The 27,614-nt window shown below is 47.6% G+C and overlaps 1 protein-coding gene and 1 long non-coding RNA gene across 3 annotated transcripts in view; one reads left to right on the top strand and one right to left on the bottom strand.

Moving 5' to 3' along the window:
• Window positions 1-74: 74 nt before the first annotated feature.
• LOC104143752 (uncharacterized) lies at window positions 75-9,910 on the top strand. The gene is made up of 3 exons (XR_693965.2): window positions 75-1,179; window positions 3,059-3,095; window positions 4,544-9,910. It is a non-coding gene; the product is annotated as an uncharacterized lncRNA (long non-coding RNA).
• Window positions 7,305-27,614, bottom strand: part of CD81 (CD81 molecule) — a 53,162-nt gene continuing 32,852 nt past the window's right edge. For both annotated transcript variants that reach the window (XM_068944825.1, XM_009674437.2), the window contains 6 exons: window positions 19,070-19,167; window positions 15,673-15,747; window positions 13,174-13,281; window positions 12,115-12,216; window positions 11,372-11,464; window positions 7,305-10,762 (listed from right to left, as the gene is read on the bottom strand). In XM_068944825.1, the coding sequence (XP_068800926.1) occupies window positions 10,700-10,762; window positions 11,372-11,464; window positions 12,115-12,216; window positions 13,174-13,281; window positions 15,673-15,747; window positions 19,070-19,167 (539 nt within the window). In that variant the 3' untranslated portion in view covers window positions 7,305-10,699. The remainder of the gene's footprint in view (window positions 10,763-11,371; window positions 11,465-12,114; window positions 12,217-13,173; window positions 13,282-15,672; window positions 15,748-19,069; window positions 19,168-27,614) is intronic.

Below are 27,614 nucleotides of genomic sequence, written 5' to 3'. Positions count from 1 at the left end.
CACCACCCAGGCCTCACCCGCCCCTCGCCCCTTTGCATGCTGGGAGCTGTAGTTCGCCCGCTTGCCCCCAGGTGGGGGACATTTTGCGAGCTGGGGCCCTCCGCGGGACGCGGCGCGGCGGGACTACGGCTCCCGGGGTGCACCGCGAGCGGCGCCCGCTGCTCTCCGCCGCCATTTTGCAGGCTGTGGGGAGGCGGGCGCGCTGCTGGCGCAGTGCCCTGCGGCCCGGGCAGCAATGGCAGGGCCGGCCCCGCCGTCGCGGTGTGCGGGGCCGGAGCGGGGTCCCGGCCGCCCCCGCCTGCCCGGCAAGCGTCGAGCTCGCCGCCTAACGGCCCCGCGGCGAGCCGGCCCCTCGGAGGGCACCGCCGCCGCCTCCCGAGCATCCCCGCAGCCGCCTGGCAGAAACACGTCCAGCAGAGCCTTTTTTCTCATCGGAAAAGTAGGCGTTTGGCCACAGTGAAAATGTCAGAGGAAGTGTCTGGTGTTTGTTTTGTTTTTGGTTTTTTTTTTTAATTTGTATGTATTTATTTTTCAACCAGAAGACTTCCAAGTCACTAGAGGCATAAAACCAGTGTCCAGCCAAAAAAAGAAAGTTTCCATTTTCTGTCCCAGAAGAACATAATGTGTATGCTTGGAAAAGTGGAATTCTTTCTAAAAATGTTTTATTGGTTTTGGCCAAAGGTGCTTGATTTTTTTTTTCCCCTCGTTCAGTGAAAAGTTTAAATTTCCAGTGAAAATAGACTTCTCAAGTGACTTCAATATTTAGCTCATTTACAGTGTGTTCAGGAAAAAAAAGAGCAAGGTTTGTTCTTTGAGTGCCATACACGCAGCATGCGGTACAGAAGTTTGCAGGATTTTCCTTTTTCCCTCCACCCTTCCGCAGGGTCACGCACCCTTACTGCGTCGCATGATTGTGGGGGCTTCGTCATTAAATGGAATTAAATTAATGCCTACAAAGGGTCTGAGCTGCTAAAGGTCAGGCCTTTACTTAATCGGGTTGCCCAGCAGTGAAGGATTAAGAGAAACATAGGACTTAGTCCAGGCCTTGTAGATGATTTATATCATCGTTTTGCAACAAAAGACAGAACTGTTGGTGGAGTCCTACCATTTTGGATTTTGGTGGCACCTTTTTTTCCACAGCATCCAAACCCTGTTTCATCTCGGTTTCTTTGCCAAAAGGTAAGTTTGTGTCTGTGTCCTAAAAGACTTCACAGAAGCCCTTCAAGAGGGGCCTCGCTGTGAGTCATCTGTAATATAAGCTGCAGCCATTTGTATTGTGAGTTTTAAAATATATATACACTTTTGCCTTCTGGAGTGTTGCTCACTACAGTAATTTATGAGATGAGTAATTTATGAGATGAGAGCTGTGTTTGGAATACGTTTGGCAGCAGTAACAAGGTTAGCACAAAATGTCTTTCGTCTGGCCGGAGCTGTGCTGCAGTTTTAAATCAACAGTTCTAGAGGTGTTTCCCCATTTGGTGATCCTTTTTGAAAATAGTGTGATCACAGCCATTAAAATGGGTTCCTGGCTGGAGGGAGGAAGAGCGGAAGAGTTCTCTGGTACATCAGCAGGAGCAGGTATGGGGAGGGTAGTAAACAGGCAAGGAAACCATCTGAAAGGGGAAATAAGACTAAAACACAGGTAAAGTCTGTGTAACACTGTGTAGCATGTCAGGGACGTACCAGGAGTGAATCTCGGAGAGTAAAAAGGAGGAGGCAAGGAAAGGATGTGGAGTAGGCAGTGGCATATCCCTTTTTTTTGTAAGGGTGGAGACAAAGAAGGTCTGGTGCAAATGGATGAAATGGTTTAAAACCTGGTTGTAATGCTACGTTAGTTAGGAGCTCAGGAGGGCAGAAAAGGGCTACGCCACCTCCAGTCTCTCCATCATCCACGAATCCGGGTGCCTTCAGGGACAAGCCCCATTCCTAGATTTGTGGAGGCCACTGGCATTGCTAGGCTTAGTCACTGCTCAGTTTTCACCTGGAAGCTATGTCTGTTAATGGCCAAAGTCACCTTCAGAAGCTGGCTGTACCCATTTTCTCCTTCCTGCCTTTTTGCAGAAGATCAGTACCACACACTGCAGCAATCCGGGGATGAGCTACTTTTTTCTGGTGACTGAGGACAAGGCAGTTTGTAGTGGTGGATATACTGGTGTGTTGGGATTTTTTTGCTATTGCTTGGTGACAGCTGAAATAAAAATAATGAGTCAGGCCCTGAAGATGAACAGATGGTAAAGCGTTTTCCGCTAGCCAATATGAACTAAGGTGGCTTGAAGAGGGATGAGGGGCTGGATCGCGGCTCTAACTGTGGTGCGGGAAATCATCCAAATGAGGGCGGCGTGTTCTGTGTGCAAGCTCCAAGGAGCCAGCTCCACCACGGCGTGGGCTTCTTGGAGGAGGTGGCCCTGTGCGCCTGCAGGAAGCCAGCACCTCCCTGCATGCGGGGGTGGCCTGTGCGAATGCATACACATCACAGCCCTGCTGGTGGGAGCTTCATGCTCCTTTCTTGCAAACGCATCTGTCAGTTGGTGCCCATCTGGTAACAGGTTCTGCTACTCAGCCGGCAGGTTCCTGCTGCTTCTGCTGTCAGAGGCCAGGGTAGACGCTGGCAGGCAGTTCCTGCCCCTGTCCTCATGGCTATTGGAAAGGGGCAATTCCTCAGAAATGGGGGAAGCTCCTTATGGTGGGACTGCAACGGTTGCCATAGGTCTCTGCAGTGGGGGACTAGGAAGCAATAGTGGCACGGTATCTGTCGGACACAAGTGAGCCACTGAGATCCTGCAAGCCAGAGAGAGCAAGCAGATGCATTTTTTTTCACCTCGTTATGCATCTGGAGTGAGGATGGAAGTGAGTCTGACCTGGCTATGCTTAGCTGATGCTGTAGGTCCTGAAAGGAAGTAGGGAGGGAAAGGAGTATTTTCCTATAGCCAAAATCAGTAATAGCACAGTAATAAAGACCATATTGTCCTCTGCTGGGAGGATGCAGCTGCACCAGGGCAGAATGGGGTAAAGGTAGTGGCTGAAGGAAATAATCAGATTTGCCCTCTCCCATTTGCAGGAAGGAAAGTCTACAAGTGGCCATGAAATCCTGTTGGGTGAGTTTCCAGGAGCTCAATGTTTGACACTCTCTTCTACACAGAGTTTTGCTCACTAGTTTTGCTTAGTATTTTTATTTGGTCCTGGTTCACCTGCAAGCAGTTTTGATTTATTTCAGTGCTGTTTATCCATGTTGGTGCTTTTTTTCCCCTAAGGTAACTATTATCAAAGTAGTTACTGTGACGTTAGTCTTAATACAGGCAGGCCATGAAGCTCCAAACCCCAGTTTCCATCAACCTGTTCTTTCAAATACCAATGTTATTGCTTGACCTGGAGAGGACCTGTGCTGAGAACCTGCATCCCTTGCTCTGTTAGAGACCATGTATGTGTAGGAGATGCCACACACGACATCTGAGGGGGAGCAGGAGCTGAAATTGTTTAGGACCAAATTAATGTGCTGTGCAATTGTTGTTTCAAATTTAAAAAAACAACAAAACAAAACCCCAAATAGTTGGGGGACCCTCTGTTCATTTTGATTTAGCTACAGCATATTTTTACTAAAAAGCTTTCTCCTAATTCTCACCTCTTTTTTTTTTCTTTCCTATCATTGGCCCCAGTGTGTTTAATACTGCAGTTGAGCAGGGCTGAAAGAGAGCGTTTGAACTAGTCGAGTGCCTTGAAGTTAATATTAAAAAAAAAAAAAAACACAAACCCCCTAAAACTCCCCACACCTCCTGTTAGAACATAACCTGTAGACACTTCATTAACTGATGTGACTTTATAGTCAACACAGAGATTTGTGTTTAACACCTCTAAACCTTGCCAGAGGGAAACTCCCCAGCTTACTCCCAGCCTGCAGGCACAGTGTTATACACAAGCTGTCTTGCCTACCTAACACCAACACCTCACTGGTACTCAGCAAAGCTGTGTTCTAACATGAGTTAGTGCCCTAGAAACACAGGGCCAAGAAATACTTAAAAAAAAAAAAAGTAATTAGCTTTTAATTAGAAATATTACTTGCAACCACTGGCATTTGAGCTGGCTCATTGGCTCATCTAAAACTAGTGGGGAAACACCAGTCAATCCACATTCTCATGCCCAGCTGCAAAGATACTCTCTGTAACGCATCTGCAAATGTGAAAACATATACACACCATGCTTAGTTGGCTGCGTGCTGTTTTCTTTTTGCTCAAGCTCCCTGGGCTCTGAAGTGAAAGCATCCAGCTGCCTACTTCATACGCACCAAGTGCCAGAGGCTGGCCAAAGCATTTACATTGAAATAGTACACTTTTGCCTATGGAGCCTCCTGCTTAGGGTATGCCCTGTGCCAGGTAATCTGATGCTGTGTTGAAATTGGTAGGAATGGTCAGGCAAAAACGTACTGGATTAACACCTCACCTTTTGCTAAACTGTGCAGTTCTGTGCTTAGAGATTTTGGTTTCTAGTCTGTGTCTTTACCACTTAATGCAGACCTAGTCACGTAGTTATGTTTGCATCTCCCCTTCAGCATTCACTGAGAGCAGATGTTCCCTCGCTCAGGGCCGCATTCCCATTCACCTCATCTGCGCAGCCACTGGTTCCTAGCCCTGCTAGCAAACAAGCTTGTTGAAATGATTGCTTTTTTCTGAAGGCCTCCTTGACTGTCAGCAGCTCACCTAGCCCTGACAATAGCTTCACAGGCAAGCAAGTTTCTTTTTTGGGGGCTCTCCAAACGGCAAGTTACCTCCCTACATCCTCACAACTTTGGCGTTTTGTCTCCACCCTGCTAAGACAGCTAGAGTGGATGTGTTTTAACAGTGGTGGTAACGCATAGCCATCCACCAGCTGGATGCCAGAGCTCATGCCCTGCTGAGACAGCCTCCAGTGAACTCTCACCTAGCTTGAACCTCCACCAAGACACAGCGCGAGCTGGCAACTGGCAGGAGATAGACCACTGTCTGCGTCCTCAGCGAGACTGACTCTCGTGAGCGCCAGAGCTTTGATCCCACCACAGAGCCAACGTCCTGATGCCTGCACCGTCACGTTTCCCTCAGCTTGAGCTTGCCCTGGAACTGAAATTCCCTCTTCTCCTGCAGTTGGAAGAACCACACAGCCACGCCCAGCAAAGGAAACACTTCAGAGCAGGAATTTGGGCACAGCCACTGTGTAACAGGCTCTTCATCACCCACCCTGGAAAGTGGAGCTGACAGCCAGGGAAGGGGGGAACCATACAGCCAGCATCCAGCAGGGAGGGTGCTGCCCTCCCTTGTTCTACAAAGCAACCTCTGCCTTGAACAGCTCTCCTATGGGAGGACTGGCTCGATTTTCCCTCTGTGGGAATGTTGCGAGACCTGATTAGAGCTTAAACAACCTCTTAAGGAAGGGACATAGCAATTTATGCCTTCCCTGTTGGTCCCAACTGTCTTAGTGGGAAACAATTAGGCACGTTGCTACTTTTAAAAGCCTAGAATCCACTTATGAAATAGAGCTGGCCAAAGCAAAAATAACCTCCAAACTTCCAGTTGAAAAGGGAAACAGTTTAGACATTTTTAAAAAAAACAGTTGGGGAGGGGAGACAGAATTTCAGTGAAAAAAGTCCCAACTTGCTATAGCTTAGAAAAATTCATACTTACATTATCTGTGAAAATTGTTCTTTGACAGAAAAGGATGCACAAAAATATTCATAGGAGTCAAAGCCCACAGTAATGTCTCTAGTGACTATTCTGACTATTCCTTCCTTTCTAAGCTCTGCAGGCCTCCGAAGATGAAAGTTTAAAAAAAGAAAAAAAAAGTGTAAGTTGTCCTTGTCAGTGTAACATGAGAACAAGCAAGCTGCAAGTTTTCCACCCACCCCTTCCCTTCATAGTGGCTTTATCCGTGCGGCCTCACATGCTCCTACCCAGCAGGGCTGCTATTTTCCAAGAATAACTAGTGTTTTTGCTTAACAGCACCTTAAAGGGGCCTGGTAGGCTGATTCTTCTCTCAGCATCTCAGATCAAGCACTGCATATGACTCATTTGTTTTGAGCACATCAGTGTTAATATTCAGACCTAAGGAGCCAGCAGAGGGGATCACATTTAGCCAGGGGAGGTTTAAGAACCCAGCTATGCTTCAGGGCTAACATCCCAAGGCGCTGCTGTTCCTGCACGTAGCTCCGATGCCAAATACATACTGTGCTTTGCCAGTTTGTTTCCACTATCATTTGTCTCTGTTGAACACCAGCCTGAGTCTGACAGTGACTCATATCAGGTTAATCCTAGCTCCAAAGAGGCAGGAATAATTTTATCCCCATCTGGAGCAACAATACAGCACCACAACCCAAATGTTTTAAGGCAGGAAGCAAAGAACATCCTATTCATGGGAAACCACCTCAAGGGTCATCCAAGGACTGCATTCCCTAAAGCCTAAATTTTGCTTGAATACAAGAACCAGCAACGCTGTTCTCTTGGAAGACGTGGCAGAAGTCTGCACGCATTGGAAAGAAACAAGCTCTGACAACACATCATTAAAAATCCACTAACAAAGGTTTTTGTGTTGTTTCTTTTTATTGTTTTTAAATATCAATTTTTTTTTCTTTCTAGAAGTCATTATGTCCGACTCCATTAACATTCAGGTAAACAAGTGAAAGAACAACAGATGGGCATGATCTCTTAGCACGGGCACAGCTGCCGGGAGCAGGGCTTTTTGCCTTTCTTTGGAGGCAGCTGAACATAGCTCTCCCTCGCCCCGCGCTCTCTCCCTCTCTGTACCAGCAGCAGCAAGGGCTGGGGGCTGCCTCCGGACATCCGTGCTACAAAAGCAGTGAAAAGTCCCAAGATGGGGCAAAGAAAGGCAGGCAGTTGTGGGATCACAGCGCTAGGGCTCCTCCCTGGCTCTCCTCTCAGCAGGGCTCTCCCCGATGGTGCAGAGGGGCAGGCAGTGGCAGAAACAGTGTCAGCAGAGGGTGTTTAGGGCTGTTCCCCGTCACTTTAGGAGAAGCCCCTTGAGCATGCACAGTATTGCCACCTCTGCCCCCCTAAATTTCAACACAGTCATCAGATTTTGCAATATGTATTAGCTCCCCCACAGCTGTGCCCCCCCCCCCCAGCTCAAGGGGGGCACAACTGCAGCAGCCGCTGCTGCCAGCGAACAGCATCTGCCTCCCCTTGGCACCGCTGCAGACGCCCCCCCAGCCTGCCCGCCTACCCCGTCCCAGAGGCTGCTAAGCCTGTGCTGTTGAAGCCTGGTTCACAAAGCATCCTGGTGTTAAGGTTAATTGGTTGTAGACTGCAGTGGTTTATCACGCTATGCACACTATGAGAAACGTTTATTAAATTGACTTTTGTTTTGTTTCTTTAAAAAACAAAAAAAAAGAAAGGCAGAAAGAAGTTAAACACACTGCTTTGTGGCATGCTCCACATTCGGAAAGAATCCCAAGCATTCAGTTAAGCTGTCAGCAGCTCAGCTCTGTTTGACCTTGTGCTGTGGTCTTTGAACTCAGACCTGGCCAGTTCACTCTCTCCCAACCCCTCACTCTCATCCTCCCCGCTCAGGCTTACAACCATTTTCTCAGGTGTCACTTGCTCTGGGAAGATGCTTCCTGCAGAGTGAGGGTTTGTATTTACAGCCCACAATTTAACTCAGTCCACAAACGGGACAGGGAGAGCAAGATGGAGCCCCACGTTGCGCACGCAAACACACAATTATGCGGGACAGTATCTGAAAAAGATTTAGGAGCGCTACCCACTCAGTGTTTTTCCCCTTCACCTTGGCCAGCTTTGGGACTGACTGGCTGCAGAGCTCTGTCACTTTTGGATCTCAAGTACTTGCTAACAGGCAAGCCCCCGTTGTGTTTGTTTTAACTCTGTTCCATCATCACAGGAGGTCAGCCTAGAGAAGACCCATGTGAGTAGTTTCTCCATGCTGGTTTCTCAGCTACTTCATCACTCTTAAGCAAACCAGCTCCCCCTTCTCCCCTTGGTGACCTGCTCCTGCTCTGGCTAATGACCACACAGTCCAACCCAGGGACTCTCAGCTAACAACCTCGAAGACAGCATGACCCTCCCGTTGCAAAACTCCTCCTCCATCCCCTCCCGCGATCCTCCCACCTCAGCAGGCCCTCTCCCGGCTCCCACGCTGCCGGGTGCCCACAGCACGTCCCCGCTGGAGGAGGAGGTAGCTGCTGCTGCAGCTCACTGCAGTCGCCACCAGTCACCTCTTAATAGGAGCCAGAGAGTGAATCCCATCCAGGAGGGACACGGGCTGAGCAAACATCCTGCCGTTCTTCCTCCCACGGCTGTCCGCCCTCTCAAAGTACCACTCTCTCCCAATCGCTCCTGCACGGGACAACCCAAACCCCCAAAGCTATAGTGCCCAAGGACATGCCTGACCTGCATCGAGTTCTTTGCAGGGAGACCCCGTCCGTTTTCAAACAGAGCTTCAGCTACTTACACAGCATCGACTGAATACTGAACAATATCAAAAATACAGTATAAGGAAAGAAAACAGAATCAAAATGCTTAATGGCATATTTATACACATTTATCAACAGTCAACAAAAAAGGCGGCAAGTTACACATCCATTCTGTATACTAACAATCCTGATGCACGTATATGTAAACACACATGCTCGGGTGATGCATATACATATAGCCACATAACAGAGTAGATACCTGAAGGATCTATGCTGGGGAGTAGGGGAAAGGGCTACCTACTGCGAAATCTAGTCTCGTTCTCAATGTGCACAAAGTGGACGTTCAGGGCAGTGTTGCTTTAAGGCTGTTTCTAAGGCTGAATCATTTCTTGTCCAACCCCCTCAAACTGAAGGTCTGTTGAAGCACTTCCTCCTCTTACCTAGCACAACTTGATATATATAGGTATATACTTTTTAAAGGCCCTATACTAAAAGGCAAGAACAGAAAAGGGGTGAGTGGAAGGGGAGAAAAGCTTCTGAATGGATCAGTTTGCCCCAGTGCAGGCATTTCCTCTCCTGTTTTGGCAAAGGCTATGGTACCCAAGTGCCATGGACAAGGTACTACCTTAAAATGAACACAGGTCTCTCTCTCCCGATCTGATTTGGCGTTCGTCACAGCTTCAAGGTGAAGGGGAGAGCAAAACACTTTAGAAATAGAAATATTCCTGAAGCGAGGAAGGTGATGACAAATTTTAACTCCTCCTCTTATCTGCTTCAATGTGGCAAAGAGCTGAAAGAGGCTACCATTTCCAGCTCAAGTGCCCATAATATAAGGAAAAGGCTTTGCTTAAAAATATATATCTATAGAACTATACATATAGATCATCTTTTTAGAGACACTCTAATTTTAATTACATAGAACCTGGGTCACCCTACCCCTCTATGTACACGGTAGCAGCTGTCCCGCTACCTCGCCAGGGTGGCGCACGCTAGAAGCCACATACATCTCATTGGCAATCAAAGCATAGCAGGTCACAAGAAAGTGTTTCAACTGGTGCCATCGAAATTCCTGAATTCCCTTGCTTTGATAAGCTGATTTCCTACTGTTAATATCATCGGAAATGGAAGGTCTTAAAAATAAACATTTTGTCCAAGTTAGGAAAGCTTCCTAGCAATGTTAATGTGTGTGACAATATGCTACAAGCAAGGACAATTTTGTTGAACAAGAAAGTGATACAAAGATTAAATTTCAAATGTGTATGTATATGGCAGGGAGCCCCCCAAAGTTATCCTGTATAATATAAATGTATGATTTTTAAAGTTAAGGATTTTTTTTTCAAGTTTTTTTTCCAATATCATTTGTATGTAAGCATTAGCATAACACTAAAAACTAAGTACAGCACTAGACTCTCCCCAAAACATTATATGTCTATAAAGAAACATTCAAGGAAGTTTAAAAAAAAAAAAAAGTGACTTAATTTTCAGTTTGTTAAATCTGAAAAACTAAGACTAAATTCACCCCAGGCACTGACCCTTCAATGTAATGAGTCAACGTAAATGAGTCAATTTACAAATTTACAGCCCCCAGAAGAAAGCAAAAAGCCATAAACATCCCCACTCTTCAGAGGCTGAAAAATTTAAATGTTCTGTTAATAGTTTATCTAGCAACGCAAACAGGTTCGATAGGAACAATCCATCCCCCATATCCCCCTGGGTACATCTCACCTAGGCGACTGGGGCCGCTTCCTCTCCTTTCTACCAGGCTTCAGGCAGTTACAGCCAGACTTGGAAACACCAGGGAGTTGGGGTGACGGGTGGAAAAGATGAGAACCAATGAACGAATGCTAAATCCTGCTTCAGCATCCAATTACGTATATATAAAAAACAAAAGTCAGTATCGAAAAAGAGAGTAAAAACCAAGGCAAAGATTTCTGATAATAGGCTGCAGCCTTTTGCTCTGTACATCTTCCATGAACATTATCTCTGAATTACTGGGGTGGGAAGGGGTAGGAAGGACTAAAACTCCTGCTACAGCAGCTTTCCCTATCACACAAAACTGATGTGTAACTAACTCAGCCAGAAGGATATGGGAAAGTTTTATTTATTAAAAAAAAAAAAAGTACTTCAAAATAAAAATGATAAGTACTGAATGGTAATATTGGAAGTATTTATATACATAGTTTTCTTTGTCTTTTGTTGAAATGTCTCCTGGTCACTTGGTGGCACTTGGGGTTCCCTCTAGCGCCGTCCGCCCTGCTCCCCCCGTCCCGTCCCCTCCCCAGCTCTCACATCTCAGTACACAGAGCTGTTCCTGATGCCACAGCACAACACCATGCTCAGGATCATTTCGAAGATCTGCAAGGAGACACAAGGCCACCTGTGAGGCTTTGGTTTGTGACACAAGGGAAGCCCACCTCCTCTTCCCAGCTACAGATTAGGACGTCCCATGGTCCTGCACTGTTCCCCTGGCCTCCTTTTTCTTCCAAACACTCTTGTACCAGTGATAAAGGCAGAGATGCCGTTTTTATTAGGAGCTGGCCAATTCAAGATAAGATCATGTTCTCCCCTCTTTCTGGCAGCAGTGATGGTACGTCATAAGCCTCCTGCCTGCCAGATACGCAGCAAATGCTCCAAGATCTCTCTCACATTTCAGCTCAGCCTTTAGCACTGAAGGAGGCACGGGGTTACCAGCGAATGCCACAAACTGCTGGGGAGCAGGGGAATACCTTGTGGGGAAGAAAGCAAACCCCTTCCCGTGGCAGAGACCAAACGTCCCAGCTTGAGAAACGAGCAGTTTGGACGTGGGGAAGAGGAGAGGTTCGGACCAGCGGGGCGAAGGAGGACCAGCCTGGTACTAGCCCAGCCACTGTTCACAGCTCCCTGCTTGCCTTTAGGGTCATCTGGGCTTTTGAAGCCGCAGAGCTCCTGTCGCACATCAGTGCGCTGCCATACGCTCGCACTTACCATGATCACAGCAACCACGATGGCAGCAATACCGATCAGGTACAGCTTCCCAGAGAACAGCTCATCAATTTTTTTGTGACAGCTCGTGGTCATCTGAAGCAGAGAACAACCAATGTCAGGCAGCCTATTTTTCTCTTACCCTCCACAGACACCCACGCTGAACGAAAGACAGGTTTGAGATCCTTGCTTTCCCCTTTGTCCTGTTCATGTTTTGGGGGGGGGGGGGGGGGGAACACCTGGCTTTAGGAATTCGTGCCAGTTTGCCAGAGGCAGGGGATTTCACCCCTCCATGCCTTCACCCCCAAAAACTCGAACAGCAAGGGAAGGACCAATGGGGAACTTCTGACGACCCGCTACACAAAGGAGGAGAGAGCGCTAGCTGGTACTTTCACCATGCTAGCGAGGAAGACCAGTGCCCTTTCCTGAGCCCTGGCTCCCTGTGGAGGTCTCCACTGCTTTGGGACAGCCCCTCCATTTCCAGCAGCTCCAACGCTGTGGGGAGGGCTCTTCTACCCCACTCTTTTGCTCTTTCCGCACCATCCCTCCATCAAGCAGTGCCACGTGAGAGCTGGAAAACACAGAGCTGCTTCCTCAGGGATGCGCCAAGACAGAAGACATAGGCACAAAAATTTCAAAAGCTGTCATTTTCCCCTCTTCCTCCTCAACAAGGCGACCGGATTGATTTCCCTGGCAGGCAAGTTTCCTCACCGGAGCTGTGCCAAGGAAAAAGCAGCCATGCCTACCTGAGAAAGGCTTTTCAGGAAGGAGTCCTTCTTTGGGCAGAGGTCCTCTCTCCATAAGGGAGTGATTACTCCTATTGCAGCATCAGGACCACAGCAGTCCAGCTACACAGAGAGAGAGGAAACAGCATTAGTAGACTTGCAAGCACTCTCCTTCAATGCTTTCCCCACCACTAAACATCCCAGAAGCCACCCATGACCTAGGAGTCATCTTGGAGGGGGAAAAAAAAAAAAAAAAGGGGGGTGAGTAGGGGAATTAACTCTCCAAATTCAATTTTGTATTTGCATGCAACGCAGCTGCTTCCTGCAATAACTGCAGATACTTATATCTGGGCTTGAGATCCTGGAAAAGAAAGAACACAACCCTCTCCAGAGATTTGCTTCCTGCTGAGGAGAGGAAGTACTCTTGGAATTAGTTCCTCAGAGCAATGTTTTTCTGCTGCTGCATTTTACTTAATCAGGGGTACTGAGGTAAATGAAAAGCAACTTAATTAAAGCTCAGGCCAGACTTCCTAGCACAGCACAAAAAGGACAATATTTAAGGCGATGCAACTCTTACTTGACATCTAAGAACAGCAAACTCCACAGGCTAACTCGAATGTAACATCATCTGCCTTAGACCATGGTTTTCCTGTTTATTTTCCTGACCCCCACTTCTTCTCTTTTCTCCCACATTCTCATTTTCTCTTGCTACAGATAATTCCTATAAAGAGAAGATTTTTACACAGAGCCTGGAAAACAGGCAGCAAAAGCCCTGTGCTGCGAATACTTTTGTTCCAGTTCAATCCTAAGCGTCAAAAGTTTCAGTGTTGTCTTCCTTCCTTCCTAGCCCAAGAACTTGTAGTTCACCTTGCTTCCTCCTCCTCCTCCTCCGCGGGGAGCAGTCTATGCATGGTGATGGTCGTTTCTCAGCCCTTACAAGATGACATAACTGCACGCAGGAAGTAGTTTTGTGGGGCCTGCTACTTTGCATGCCCCTTCACAACACATGGGATCCTGCTCGTCAGTGACCCACGGCATATAACCTAAGCAAAGTGTGCAACAAGGCCTCAAACATCTTACCGTTTCATGAAAGGTCTTCACTACGGCCTTCCCGTTGTTTGTCTCCGATTCTGCCATGAGTGCTTGTTGAAACGCTTGGTCATAGAACTGCTTCACATCTTTGGCTATCTACGGAGGGCAGGAAAAAATCCCTTTCAGCCGGAGGACAACAAGCAAACTCATCTAGCAAATGTACCTGAACGTGGCAGGTTCTCCCTAAGGTCACCCACAAGTAGATAAGCAGTTTTTAATGGATTTGGACCCTGATTATTCACACAGGTGAGTAAAAAAGGCCTCTCTTTCACAGGGATCAAATCCTTCCAGGATTATGAAGAGCAACTATTAAGAACCTAATTCACCAGCTAAGAGGTTTCAGCCAACATTATTCAAATGCTTTGAGCTCTCTATAGCAGGCAAAGCCAGCCAAGCCATGGATGGTGAACCACAAGATCCGAGACTGTTACTGCTACCAGGAACGCAGAAACAGCTTGTTCTGACCTACAGTATACCTGGAAATGAAGCAAGCAGGCATTAGGTTTCCCACTGAGGATGCAGTGAAATGACACAGAAGGGAAGTCGGGAGGAGCTGGGGTGGGCAAGCAAGGAAGTCTGTAGATAAAGGCACCTCAGTTTACAGCCTGGCTTGGAGGGGATGGTAGGAATTTAAGAGAGGTTGCACACTGAGCCTAGGTAGGCAGCTCACCTGGGTCAGGAAGTTTAGGTGCTTTGGACAGCTATCAATCCTGCTCGGTCCCTAGATGGGTCTAGGCACCCCTGTCCTGTAAATGGTTTTATTAGTAACCTTGACCATGCTCTTACTCTGCCACCTGCTCCCATGAACCACAGCCGCTCGTGGGGGAACGTAGCAGCAGCCTCTGCTCCAAAGAGCAAAAGGAACCATCGTGTTCAGGGAGGCTGAACTTGTGGCTTCTCCTCTAACAGCTTCCAATGATTAGGGAAAGATGGAGGAAAGGAGGCATGCATGAGAAGCAGATGAAAAAATATGAGTAAGTACAAAAGGGAAAGTGCTTTCCAGAACATCTGCTCTTGGCAGTGCATGCTAGATTAGCAAACGAAAAAGAAACTGCAATAAAAAGGAGACCGATTTCAATTATCCCACACTTTCTCCAATTTTGCTCGAAAGTTTTGTTTTGGAGGGCAATATTCTCTGCTCAAACCATTTGATTCTGGTACAGGAACAAAGGAATCCTACTTCTTGCTTCGCTCCCTGCATCTCAACTAGCTCGGGCAAACCAGGGAAAGAGCGAGACTGCCTCCAGTTTCATGAAGCAGCATCCCATGCCTATTTCATCAGGAGACAACTGCCCCCCAAGGAGTATCATTAAGGGTTGTGAGGGCACGTGTAATTTCCACTTTATCCACCACCATCAGGGCCTGCCTGGTGGGGGAACACTATCAGTAAGCTGTCCTCTCCCCGCGCATGGTGGTTCATCACACCTCCGTGAGCAACTGCTGACTCTCCTCGGCTTTGAGCGCCCAACGTTTGCTTTTCCTCCCTTATTGCTCAACAGGATGCATCCAGCAGAGGCAGGGGAGAAGCAAGCCCCGTTAGCGGGACTTCCAAACAGCCCATTTGACAAGGCTGCAAAAGCAGATGAGGCCAGCAGACTGCCACCATTTATTTTAAACTGCAAAATTAACTTTAAGTGGCTTGGGTCATTGCTCTCATCTTGACAAATCCTAAACTTCTCAGCTTTACGCTCTGGCATCCAAGTGCCTTCTCCCCAGACTCGAGAGCAACCTCCACAGAGAATTCCTTCTCACTTGGGGTCTTCATTTTTGTGTGCCAGCTTGATCACACATCATGGACTCTTCAGGACTGACAAACTAACATCTGCATGAGGCACACACCCCTCTAGAAAGGTTAATTATCTCACCAAAGTTGCTAGGAAACAGCTCTCTGCCTACATAGTAATACGCTTAGCCACAGAAGAGTTTATTCTGCAGAAGTCAGGTTCTCCCCTGCGAATCAGTACACGGGTGTTTCCATTCCCAACTGAGCTGGTCATCTGGTGCCTAGATGTATTTGAAAGCAGAGCAGGCCACCACCTACAGATGAAGCCGACTCATGTTCCTTAACAAAGCCAACATTTCCTACTCTGCCGGATAGCCTAACGTTGGCTTTGAGCACCAGAAACCCCCTTCTCTCTTCTCTTTGGCACCTAGGACGTGCAGATAGCTTTACTTCACCACATCATACAAGAAGCAACCCATGCTGTGACTGACAGCATGGTTGGAACTAGGAGACCCAGGTGAGACCTGGGGACCTTTACTCCAGAAATTGCACTATAGTCCATAAGGGGCAGTCTCTGCCATCAAGCGTTCACGTTTAGGGTTCATCAGAGAGGCCAAGAAGAGTTAAGTGACCTGCCCAGGTCACACAGCTAGTCCAAGCTCCCATGTCTCAGTTTCGGACCTTAACTACAACTCATACAAGGATCCACTACAGCTGTGTCCAGCCTCCCAGTCCCACAAATTCAGGTTTTGGAGCCATCTTACCTGGTCTTTGTTGACAAATCCCCAAATTCCAGCCGCAACTTCGCAGGCAAACAAGATCACCAGGCAAGTAAAGAACTGTGAAAACAAATCAGGAGACAGACATTTAACATATTTGGCTACGGGTAAAAGAAGTGATGAGGTGGGCAGGGGCGTGGAGCAGCGTTTCTAATGATGGAGGAGATCAGAGCAAGGTATTGCCCGACTTCAAACTGTTTTCTCTCTCATGCAGACACGCTTCACCCAAATGCATTTTCCTAAAAGTCATCTACTGCCTTTCCATATCCAAACTTCCTGCTGTTATGTTTAAACATAACAGGGGAATTAGCAGAATCATTCCCAACGCAGGGACTAGCAGGTATGAGGACAGCCTGCACCAAAAGACAAATTGCTTCTCTTCATGTGGCTACAGGAACATGCAGGCAAGCTTCCTGCTCTTCCACAGATGCTCCAGGGATGGGAGCTGCCAGTGCAGGGTTAAAAGCACATTTCAGCTGAGGAGCAGCAGCAGGGCATCAGGGTATGATTTACAGCCAGCTCTCTTGGCATTCACAGCCCTGCAAGGCTACTGCAGTTTTTTGCATAAATACTAACACTGATGCTTTCCCACAGCCCCCACCCTGTTGGTACAATTACAAAACCCCTCCTCCTCCCCCCTGCCACCCCAAAGCCTTCCCCCATCTTTCTGTTCATATCCTGGGAAAAATTTTCTGGCGTGGCCAGTCTGTTCACCTGGAAATTGAAAGCTTTAAAGCTACATCAGAGTCAAATGGGAAAGCAAGGACAGGTGAGCTCCACATATGTCACTGAGGTAACACGGACTAAACGTCACCTTCAATGATTTCTTTTTGGGAAAACTCCCAAGTTGCCACAGAAGTAAAGAAACAAAAGAGGTGGATACGGTCTGGGGAAGACATAAGAACATGATACGGGGCAGGACGATAGCCCCTGGCTCCTGTGCTTCAGGCACACTCAGGACATTTTCTTCAACAACAGAGGAAATGGGAGTTTCCAGGACTATGCTGCAAGCTGGCTTTGTGTGGCCTTACTTCTAGCTCTCCAGAGCCTAGACTCTGGTGTGCGAGAGCAAGGGATATCAAAAAAAAATGGGAACAGGACTACAGACCTCCTGGAAGAAAAGGACTTTAGACATCCTTATCTAGTCCCAGAGCAACTAAGTCCTGTTTAAACACCTATATATCCCTGCCTTTCTGTGGGCATCTTTGGGGAACCGGGTCCCACTTCCCTCCAAGGAAGCATGTCACCCTTACCCAGCGGGTGCAAGGCCAGTGTAATTCCCTGGTTAAGCACTAGGGCACACTCTTGCAATGGTTACCCTCTGGCAAAGAATGGCTTGTTTATTCCAGATTTGGAGACACAATTTTGCAGGGATTTAGTTTTGCTAGTTAGTTGCAACACACCCAAGATGCAGTTTTACATGGCAGAAACACTGCTGTGCTCCTGGCCAGGCATTTGGATCTGTCCCAGGATGAAAACCGCCCGTCGCAGGCTGAGCGTCGCTCTGGATCTCGCCGCTCAGCTTGCACATAGGCTTCTGCAGATGACTGGCTACTGTGAAGGTCCTGGTGTTTTCCCCCCTTTGCAACAAGCCCATTCCCCTGTAAATATTTACTCCTGCAGCTGCCTGCACGAAAGGTCACAGCGGAAAGCCGCTGCTTTCCTGCGCCACGTTGTGTACACTGCCTAGAAATGTCCTTGATGCACAGCAGGAGCGTTGGCCTCCTAACGCAAGGGCGGACAGGAGAAGGTGTCTCGAGCCTGCTCTTGGCAAGCCGAGGTGCGAACAGACACGGGTAGCGCACAGCACTACAACTGCTAATTTTAGCCAAAGCAGCCAGTTTCACTGTTGGGCCTCGGGTACGTTGTACCATCTGCCCTTCCAATCCTCCTTCCAACTTCAAGAGGGAATGAAGGGTAGTTCAGGTTCTGTAATCACTTGCGTTAACAAAAAAAAAAACACCCAACGCTGCCAGGCCTTCACTACAGCAGCCCCTGTCAGATTTGTGCAGGGGCTCCTCCCAGCTCAGCAGCAGTGGTAACGCCAGCAAACTCTTGCAGCAGCTTTCACCCACTAATGCTCAAAAGTGCTTTATAAAAGCTGCTCAGAAACACCACTTTCTTATTGCTGATATGAAAACAGAAGAACCTAGAAGGGAAGCAGTTTGCACGTGGTGAGAACAAGAGCCAGAGAAAGAAGCTCTATTCCTTTGTCCCCAAATCCAATGTTTTTTTTTTTTTTTTTTTTTTTTAAATTTACCCTCTTTCCCCCTCCCCCTTTCTCTCCAATTTCTGTCCTTCCCAAGCACGACATGCCAAAAACTGACACACCTGAAGAGCCCGTGAACACATCTGCTGCACGCCTGCGCTGCTCCGCTGAGGAGCGGCAGTTCTGCAGGCAGCTCCACTATGGGAGGTGGCAGGGGGAGGAAAAAACAAAAACAAACCAAAGTCCCAGAAACCACAGAAACAGGCTTGTTCCAAGGGCGGCAGAACGCAAGCACCCACGGGGCGGATGGCACAAAGCCCACACCGAGGGCGCCCCTTCTCGCTGACTTCTCCTCAAGCCTGGCAGTCCCTGCCTGGAGGTGGTTATGGAAAGCCAGAAGAGACTGGAATCGAGTTTAAAGCTGGACCACACGCGGGAACTTGCTTTAAGTGAGTGGGTCTCCCTCACCTCCGAGGCAAAGGCTTTTGGCGTGGCTACAGTTTGTGCAATTGTGAAGACCATCATATGCTGGGGAACCCAAGCTGTTGCCTCCCGTCAGGGGTGCCCTGCAGCACCTTGGTGACGGGTGCTCCAGGGTTTACCTTGGCATCCTCACTAAGATATTGTAGGAAAGCCTTCCTGCTTCCTTTTTTAACTAGATCAAAACTGAATGATTCCTTAAAAGAACTGGAGCCTCCACGGGTAGCTTGGAAACAGAGACCAATTTCCAATGAAGGGTCATGGGAAGTGGCAGGGGACAGTAAGAGACAGAGAGGTTTTTGTGACCGCTCAACAAGACAGCCAGACCATGGAAAAAGTGACTGCGGGGGGTGCGTATACAACGCAGAGCGGAAATCATCACGAAACCTGCTATTCGCGCCTCTCCTGCTACGCTGCTGGCTTCCACCTCTGTCTGGTGGCCAGGTATGCGCGGGAGCTTATGTCACATGCACCAGCTCATCCAGAGCTGCAGCACGGAGGCAGAGATGCAGTCGGCCAAACAGCTCTGCATCGCCCCTCGCAACCAAACGCAGGCACAAGCCGGTTCCCATCCGCTTTCTCCTGTGCTCTGTTCACCTCGACCATCTCCAGCAAGGATGGCATCGCAGCACGCCACGGGGCAGAGACGCCGCAGGGGCAGCGCGGTGCCAAGCAACGTTTTGCACCTCTTACCGTTCCCAGAAGGCACTGCGACTCCTGAATAGCACCGTAGCATCCCAGGAACCCCACAAACATCATGACAGCACCAACCGCAATCAGGATGTAGATGCCTGCAAGGGGAAGCAAGAAACAAACAGGTTACTGCAGAGCTGTATGTGGACACATCCGAGCATCCGGCCAGACATGCTGGCTCCCTGCGACAGCTAATTACAGGTGTGCATAATTAAGGCCTAAGAGATACAGAAGCAGAGGTGGCTGCGGACCTAGTGTGGGCTTCCACCAGCAGAGAAAACCACCACATCTTGCTCTATTTCTTGGCTCCTGTCCTCTTCTGCTAACACTAACGTTCTTGGATAACGCACAAATGTCATTGACAGAAGCGATCAATTGTTAGTTAAGTTCAGGCTGTACTTTAGGGCACTCCTATTATCCTTCCCTTTAAGGTAAGTATTATCACCTTAAGCAAATTCATTTTGGAGTGAACTTGCTCATAGGTCTTCTCTCTGCATAAGCCAACACCTGACCGATCGTTCTGCTGTTGAAACAGAGCACCTATGCAAACTACACAACACACACAACTCAGATCTCAAAGCCTCCAAAACCAGGAATTTAAGACTTGTGTCAAGCTTTTAAGGAACCTACTGAAACTTAATAACAACTACCACCCAAAGCCCATCCTCCCCCCCCAGATCACAGGAAATCCACAGAGCTGGATCAATAATAGGAAAAGGGTGTAGCAAGGAAGACAAAAGCTTTACAGTGTCCTGAATGCTGTACTACGGCAGTTCCCATGGCATACCATTTTAAATGTTTGAGCAGAGGAGATAAAAGCAGTCAGTTAATATATCTATTTAAATTAACAATAAGGCATACGGTTTATTTATATTAAATAACATACCGACATTTTTCCTGCAAATGTTTTAAAGACAGATAAGCGACAAAACTAAGGGAAAAGCACGGCTTAAGCTTCTTATTAAATATAATCTAGCTTTTGTTTGTTATAGCTTCTTCTACAGACAAGATTTTTTTTTCCAACTTGTTAGAACTGTTCAGTCAACTTACTCCGTTAACTAGTTCAAAGCTTGGAAACCGAGCATTTGGGGAAGACAAAAGAAAAAAACCCCAAGGGAATGAAAGTTTACTCCATCAGGAAATAAGAACTTAGCAAGAGGCTCAGATCTGCTAGTTCTAGTCCCTGACCAATCTTAGTGGCCAAATGCCAGTAGCTCAGTTCAGTTTGTTTCCTCTTCTGAAAATACAGCTTGCTTTTTTTTTTTTTTTAAAAATAAAACCGCACCACACACTTGTAGTGTATTTTCAGTTAATTAACGTTCTTAAGTATCGGGGTTCTACTATTTTGTAAGTGAATTCTACTTCACATTCAAAAGCGACTTGACATGCAACAGAAAAATCAAAGGAAACAACCGATTAAAAAATGAGGCAAGACTGCAATCACCGTTTTCAAAATACAATGAGGAAAAAAAAAAAAGAATTTGAATAAACATATAGTAAGCATCTTGTATTTAATAGCAATTCAGTGAATCTTCCTAAGAGCTACATGCCTTCAATTAAAGGTTTTATTTACCTACAAGTCAAAATGTTTTTTGTAGTTATCAGTCAGTCAACTCCCCTTTAGGAATAGAACTAAAATAAAGTACAAACACAGCCCAAGATTAAAACTGCTTTTACATGCCTATCATGTTTATTGTTTAAGATTTCTTATCTTTGTAGCTTTTAATCCATCATCTGATAACTGAAGTGTAAAGTCTAAAGAGCATGCAACATTGACATGACTGCCGTACTGACTTCACTGAGAGCAAAGTTAAGCCAATGCAAACTTTCCTCTAAAAAAAACAGACATGTAATAATAATTTCAACTTGTTTGAAAAACCCTTACGGATATGTCAAACTTGGGAAAGGTTCAACTTTTGCTCCTTCAATTCTTCTCTTTTAAAAACAAAAGTCATCAGCACCTCAACACTGTAGCGCAAGCACAAAGGCAGCAGCCCATTTGGCAAAACGCAGCAAGGGAAATACTGCGCGAGCAGCTTTTCGCATTGGGACTCTGCTAACACCAGGGCGAGGGGACAATGCTTCTCACCAGCACTGCATTTATACAATACCTCCTACTATATTTAGCTGCTGGCAAGAGGGAGGAAACCAGATGGAGGGGAAACGAAGACACAATGGAGCAGAGTGACCCAGGAGGAACTTCCACTTCACGAAACCTGACGGCACTTGTAGCCAGCGACATCTTCCCACCACCCATCTAGCCACCGTCAGCAAAAGGGACTAGCTGCACCTTCTGGTGACTACCAAAGGGGCTTCATCATGATGCACGTGGTGTCCACAAATCCAAACAGCAGCTTGGGAGCTCTTACTTGGAGAAACCAGCTGGTCATGAAGGCAAAGAGGGACAAAAAGTGCCTTGTTCGGAGGTGGATGAAGAGGGGAAAAAAATAAACTGAAGAAACTTAGGGAGAGTTTCTCGGAAAGGAGAGGTCAGCAGTGAAAGTTTTGTGGACCTGCCTGAACTGGATTTAGATGATTTTGCCCTAATGGCTAAAAACCCGCTGTTGCTGACCAGAGAAGGAGAGGCAGTGAGAGAAGGCATCTGTCAAGGGACCGGCAGTGGCAGGCTGGCCGAAAGCCAGTGCAGCCAGGCAGCCAGCTGGCCGCATGGGGAAAGGAGGCCCCTGAAGGGCCGGGGTGGTGGGAAGGCATTAACGCATCCTGTAAAGTGAAGGCTGTCTGCTGGACAAATGCCAAGCTCCTCAGACACCGATCAAGAGTTTTAAGAAGCTACATAATTGCTGTTTCAAGAAGAACAGCATATAATCAGTGATTTCTCAGAAAAACGTCTGCTTGTTATCACAAACGCCCAAGAACCAGCTCTCTTCCCTCTCTGACTTTTACCAGCATTGCTGCTGGTTTTAAGTTTTCAACCCCAAAACAGGTCAAGATGTTGAATCTTACAGCCCTGGGTGGCTCTACTGAAGAGTTTTGATCACAAGAGATCTCTCCAGGAATCTCAATTTTAATCACCCCTGAGTGCAGCAGGTTCCAAGTTCTCCTCCCATTACACCAGCAGAGAGAGGACAGAAAGCTGGGCTGGGAACAAGGGGGCTTCAATGGCTGGAGAAGTCAACGTTCATACTGGTAGAGGGGTGACAAGTAGATGCAACAGATCTTGAGACAGAGCAACATGATTATGCAGGTACTCCAACAACTGGGTCACTTCCATGGATTGACAGAAGATTTGATTCTCAAATTCTTCAAAAGAAACGTTGAAGACAACTTCTAAGACTGCACAAGTAGCCAGGAGATCACCAAGACAGCTAAGGGACTAGGAAAGTTTCTGCCTGAAAACTGGGAGATACAAAGCCCAGCAAAAACCTCAACTGAGGGAGGTGACTAAGAGGAAACAGACAGCTGCTGTGCTATAGAAGTCTTTTAGATGCCTCTGTACTTGCTTTTTGTTGATGTTTGTGCAGCCTTAAGAAGAAAAGCAAAAACAAAAAGCATCTGCTGAAATCCCATTCCAGACAGGCTGTCCAGACCCCTGACAACCAAAGTCCTAGCATCCTAATTATCTCTCTGCAAGTGCTTTGCCAACTCCTTGCCAGAGCCAACACCGAACATTAGTGAACATCACTGAAAAAATATGACTTAATGAAGGAAGGAAGGGAAGAGGACTTTAACGTTTGCCAAGCTGCCCAGACAAATTCTTCTCCTGAAAGAATCAAGATTGATTTTGCTTTCCTCCTACTCCAGCAAAAACACAAGTGTAGCCCAGGAGGGGAGGAAAAGACCAGGGGAGACTCTCATGGAAACGTTATGTCAAAGCAGGGGAGCAAATCTCTGTTCCCAACGTAGCTGTTTGCGAGCTTGCCGACTGGAAGGAACACACAACATTTTCTGGGAAGACAAAGCCTGCTAAATCATACTGTGAAAGAAACACAACAAACCAGGAGATCGGAAGAGAAGGAGCAGGCGAGGAAGACAGAGGAGCCCCAAAGACCATGCTCTGGCCTGGCCGAGCGGGCAGCGGAAAAGCTCCAGTTCTGGCCGAGCTGGTTTCCAGCACGACTAACCCCACGTCCCACTTGGCGTTTCCTGACCCGAGCCCGGCGGATGGAAGTCGTTCTGTGGGAGAAACAGGAATGCGTAGCCAAGCGGGGGAGAGGGCTGTGACAACTGGCCTGAACTCAGAAACCCATAGAAAGCCTGGAAGGCTTTCGGGATCAAAGCCAGCTTCATTTGGAGGCACAAACAAGAAGCCTTTATAGAGTCTCCCTTTATCAGAGCCAGGCAGAGCACTGCTGCCTGCAGGGAGGCAACAGAGTGGGGCTCTTCTCTAGAGTTTATTTAAAAGCCAACACAAAATATTTAATGCAACAATACAGTCTTGTACAATGAGGGCACCACAGATAGGAGCATCTCTATGGAAATGCCATGTCGAAGGTTGCAACAGAGAACAAAAAACAACCCAAACTTCCAACCGTGCCCTTTGGACGGTGCGCGCTTCCCATGCCCATCCATCCCCTCAAGGCAGAAGGGCTGGTGCCCTGCCTGGCTCTCCAGCCTGCGTGCCAGGCAGCTGAGGGACTATTTCACAGCAGTTACAGCCTATCTGAGAACAACCAGCCCTCTTCCCAGAAAAGGGCCAGCTGAGCTTTCATTCCTGGCAGACAGCGATGACAACTGCCAGCAAGACACCTGCTGCGCTCCTCCTGAACAGCACGCTATACCTTCCTGAAGGCCAGACACGACTCTTCCACCCCAACCCTGCTTGCTATACAAACATCAGAGGTGGGATCAACACTGTTATCCTGGGGTGGATCGGAAACTCTTTGTGGCACTGAAGCAGCACCCGCTTCTTCAGGGCTCTTTTCTAGCTGGCACGGCTCTGCACAAGCAAAGCCCCATCTGCCCATCACATGGCACTTCCTAGTTTATTTGCATGACAGCTTTTCCAGGTTTTTTAAAATAAGAAATACTGTTTATCATAAACAGAAAGTAAAACCAGGGAGGTATGGAAAACAAAGTGTAGTGCCTACAGTAATCCTGCTCCCTCCAAACAAAGCTCCAAATGTGGCCCCAGGTGCCAGAGCTGCAGCAACAGTTACAGTGAACAAGTGATTTATAGATGTGCATGATGCCAACGCACCTCTGCGTCCTCAGACAACGCCATCGGTGTCATCTCTACCCCAAGGCACAGCTATCAGACAACACAGTGGCAAGCAAGACTGCTAAAGTCTCAACACGCAACAAACCACTCATGAAAGAAAACCATGAGCCACAAGACCCACATCATATACTTGGGGAACTCGTGGGAAGACTCGAGACAGGTGGTGTCAATCTTGCCCACAGTCCCCTATCTCATTTCAAGATCAAGACGTACAGCAGAAAGCTTTGGGAGTGAGGGTCACGCAGGCTTTTTTAATTTTCTTCATTACAGAGCAATTTAGGGTCCTGTCATAGTTCAAAGAACAGACAGAGTAATTGTGATGTGGCCTCACAGTATCCTTATGGAAAACAAAAAATGCATATTAGAGATTGCATCACTGCAGCAACTGAACCTCAGATTTGTCCATCTCTCCCTCTTCATAGAGGTTGTTGCTGCTGCACAGGTCCAGCTTCCAAGTACTTTTGCACAAAGAGAAAGGCATTCGCCCTGATAGCAACAGACCTCCTAAAGCTTTAGCTATGTGAAAAGACCCTGAACCTCACACCCAAAAGACCAAAGTCATTATGCCCCTCCTTCTGGATGGTGTTAGGGAAAAAAAAAAAAAAAAAAAAAAAGCAGCAAAGAGGCCAGCTTAGCTCCCAATGCTTCCCTGGAGGGCCCTCTCCTTCTAGGCCAGGAAGGAGCAGGACGCTAAGAAGCAGGACGCTAAGAAGCAGGGACAGGGAAGGGACAGTAGAAGATAGTATTCAATGTCATTACTCATTCTAGCATTACAGCCACATAGCTGTTTGCCTGCAGGGTTGTAAAACCCATGTCCTGCTCCTGCTGAGTTCACTGAGAAATAAAAAGAAAAAGAAATAGAAAGAACACGCACTTTTTTTTTTTAAACAAATAAAAAGAGGAACAAGAACAGCATGGTCCCTCTAAAATGAGCGGGGAGCTGGTCAGAGCAGGACAGCCCTGCTCTTGTGCCACGCTGGGCTTGCTCCGTCTTGCGCAAGGCAGCCCCATGGTCCACCAGAGGCTGCACAGCTCCCAGCAGCAGGCCTTCCTGCTCCCACCTACCACTCCCCCCATTTTGTTTCTTCCTCAGCAGCTTTAACTTGTTAAGCTAATGGAACCCTTTCCCCCCCGCTCAGGTCACCATGGCAATGTTTCAAAAAACAAACAAAAAACCCCCACAAACCCAAACAAAAACAAAAAAAAACCCCAAAAACCAAAACACACACACACAGCCCCAGCATCACACCACCCGTCGCGGGAAGCCTGGGCAGCACTCCAAGCCTCGGCTGCCTGCTGTGTGTGGGCTGCCCCTTGGGATGCCCTTTAAAACCAGGGAGAGCGCAGCGGCGCTTCTGCGGCGTGCTGCAGGGCCTGGGCTGGCCGAGCTGCTGGGCAAGGTAGGGGACATCATCTGGTTTCTCATCCCGACAGACAGGCTCCTGGGGGGGAAATATGCTATGAATCCTATCCAAGGCTTTGTAAGCCTCCGAGGGATAAAGAAAAATCCTGCTGTGCCTGGTGGTCTGCAGAGGTTGAAAATCCAGGGACTTGCCGTCACCTCCGCAGCAGGGAAGGGGGAGGTGGGAGGGAGACTCCTCTGCATCCTCCAGGACCAATCTTGGAAGGCGGCCACCAGCAAGGGCAAAGCGCCCTGACCACAACACACTTCCTTTGGACTTAAGGGCAAGATATTTGCAGGGAGCGGGAAGTCCCAGGTGGGAGGGGGAAGGGCCGGAGAGGGAGGGCCTCCACGGTATTTTTGTCTGGTGGCCCGGTGGAAGTGGCCCCTAATGTCCTCCCACTTCCAAGTCCCTCAACTCACCCAGCTCCTGCAGCGCTGACAGCGATTCCTTGGGCGTATGGGGGGGAAAAAAAAAAAAAGGAAAAAAGAGCAGGAATGCTGGAAGACAACAACTGGGAAGCCCTTCTTTCCCCTCCACCTCCCTCCATTCCCCTTCCTAAGGAAAACATTGCTGCTCTGTGGCTGCTAATGACTTCCAGATGGAGCTACAGCATCCTGAGGCACAGAGAGCTCTCCTGGGGGCATGTGGCATGCACAGGGAGATGAAAGGCCCCTCGTCTGGAGGAGGAAAGGAAGAAGGAAGCAAAGGGCACCTCAGTTGAAAAAGCAAAAGGGAGGTGCGGAGAAAACCCAAAACAATATCCCCATGCGTGCGAATACACATATCCTTACCCAAAAAGCTTCCACAAACAGAGATGCCACGCAGATTTTCTCTATTTTTCCTAGCTGAAACACGCAAGGAGGAGACTTTAGTTTCCAAATATCAGGGTGCATGCGGGGGTGGGAGGAAGAGCTGGGAAGAGGTCTGCTACATGTTTCCATAATGAGGATGGATGATGGTAACACACGCCAAGCATCCAGAAGACCCAGGCTGGAACATGCCAGACCACTCCCTGCTGCTCCAGACTACCACATCTACGGACGTCTGTATACGCCCTGAGCTTCTACCCGCTGGCAGAACCCAAATCCAGTTGAAGGACTTCTTGTGTACTCTTTAATGCCTCAACACACGGCATAGCTCTCGAAGCTACTGGTTTAAACTGTCGGAAGTTTTAAGTCTGGCAGAAGCCACATTTGGCACAGGTCCTCCACCGCAGCAACAACTGGAGGGGGACAGTGGGTGAAGGAGGAGGACACACATTACAATTTTAGTTTGCAGAGTAAACGATACTCAGGAGTTGGTTACAACTGAATTACACATATACATACGTACACTGAATTACAACTCAATACAGCTTGCCTGCTAAGTTTAACACTTCCTTTTGCTATACGCAACTCTCATACTAAAGCCATCACCTAAGAGCTAATTCGAGTTAGCGCAGAGCTCCATCACCAGGATGACATTTCCTCTTTTATTTGCACACTTGACTTGCGACAAGTTGCTCGTTTGAGAGAAACTGAATTCTATGATAAAAATATAGAAAGAGGATATTTTAATACTGTTAAATATACTGTGCAGCCTGGGTACTTAGAGGAAGGTATTGACAACATGTTTTGCATTCAAACTACTATTTTAACACTTCTTTTGTTACTGAAGTTGATCTACAGTGATTAGAACCAAAACAGAACCAGTACATCTCAGCCTTTTTTACCTCCTCTTTTTCAAACGTTTGAATAAAAATTATTTCTCCGATTTTCTTGGTTCTCCGTAACTCCAGGATCTATTGAGATTGTAAAATAACTGGTCCAAGCAAACTGAAGTACATTTTCATTCTGCATCTGCAGAGTAGTACGTAACTGTCCAGAGCTCTTGCTAACCAAAATGCATTTAGGTGCCTAGACACGCAGCTCCTTCCTTTAAAAACTGAGCAGCCAACCCATACCGCCTCAAAGTTTCCTTT

Source organism: Struthio camelus, chromosome 5 (assembly GCF_040807025.1).
Source record: "Struthio camelus isolate bStrCam1 chromosome 5, bStrCam1.hap1, whole genome shotgun sequence".
Classification (NCBI taxonomy): domain Eukaryota; kingdom Metazoa; phylum Chordata; class Aves; order Struthioniformes; family Struthionidae; genus Struthio; species Struthio camelus.
The sequence above is the reverse complement of the archived record's forward strand: the minus strand, read 5'-3'. Positions and strand labels throughout refer to the sequence as shown.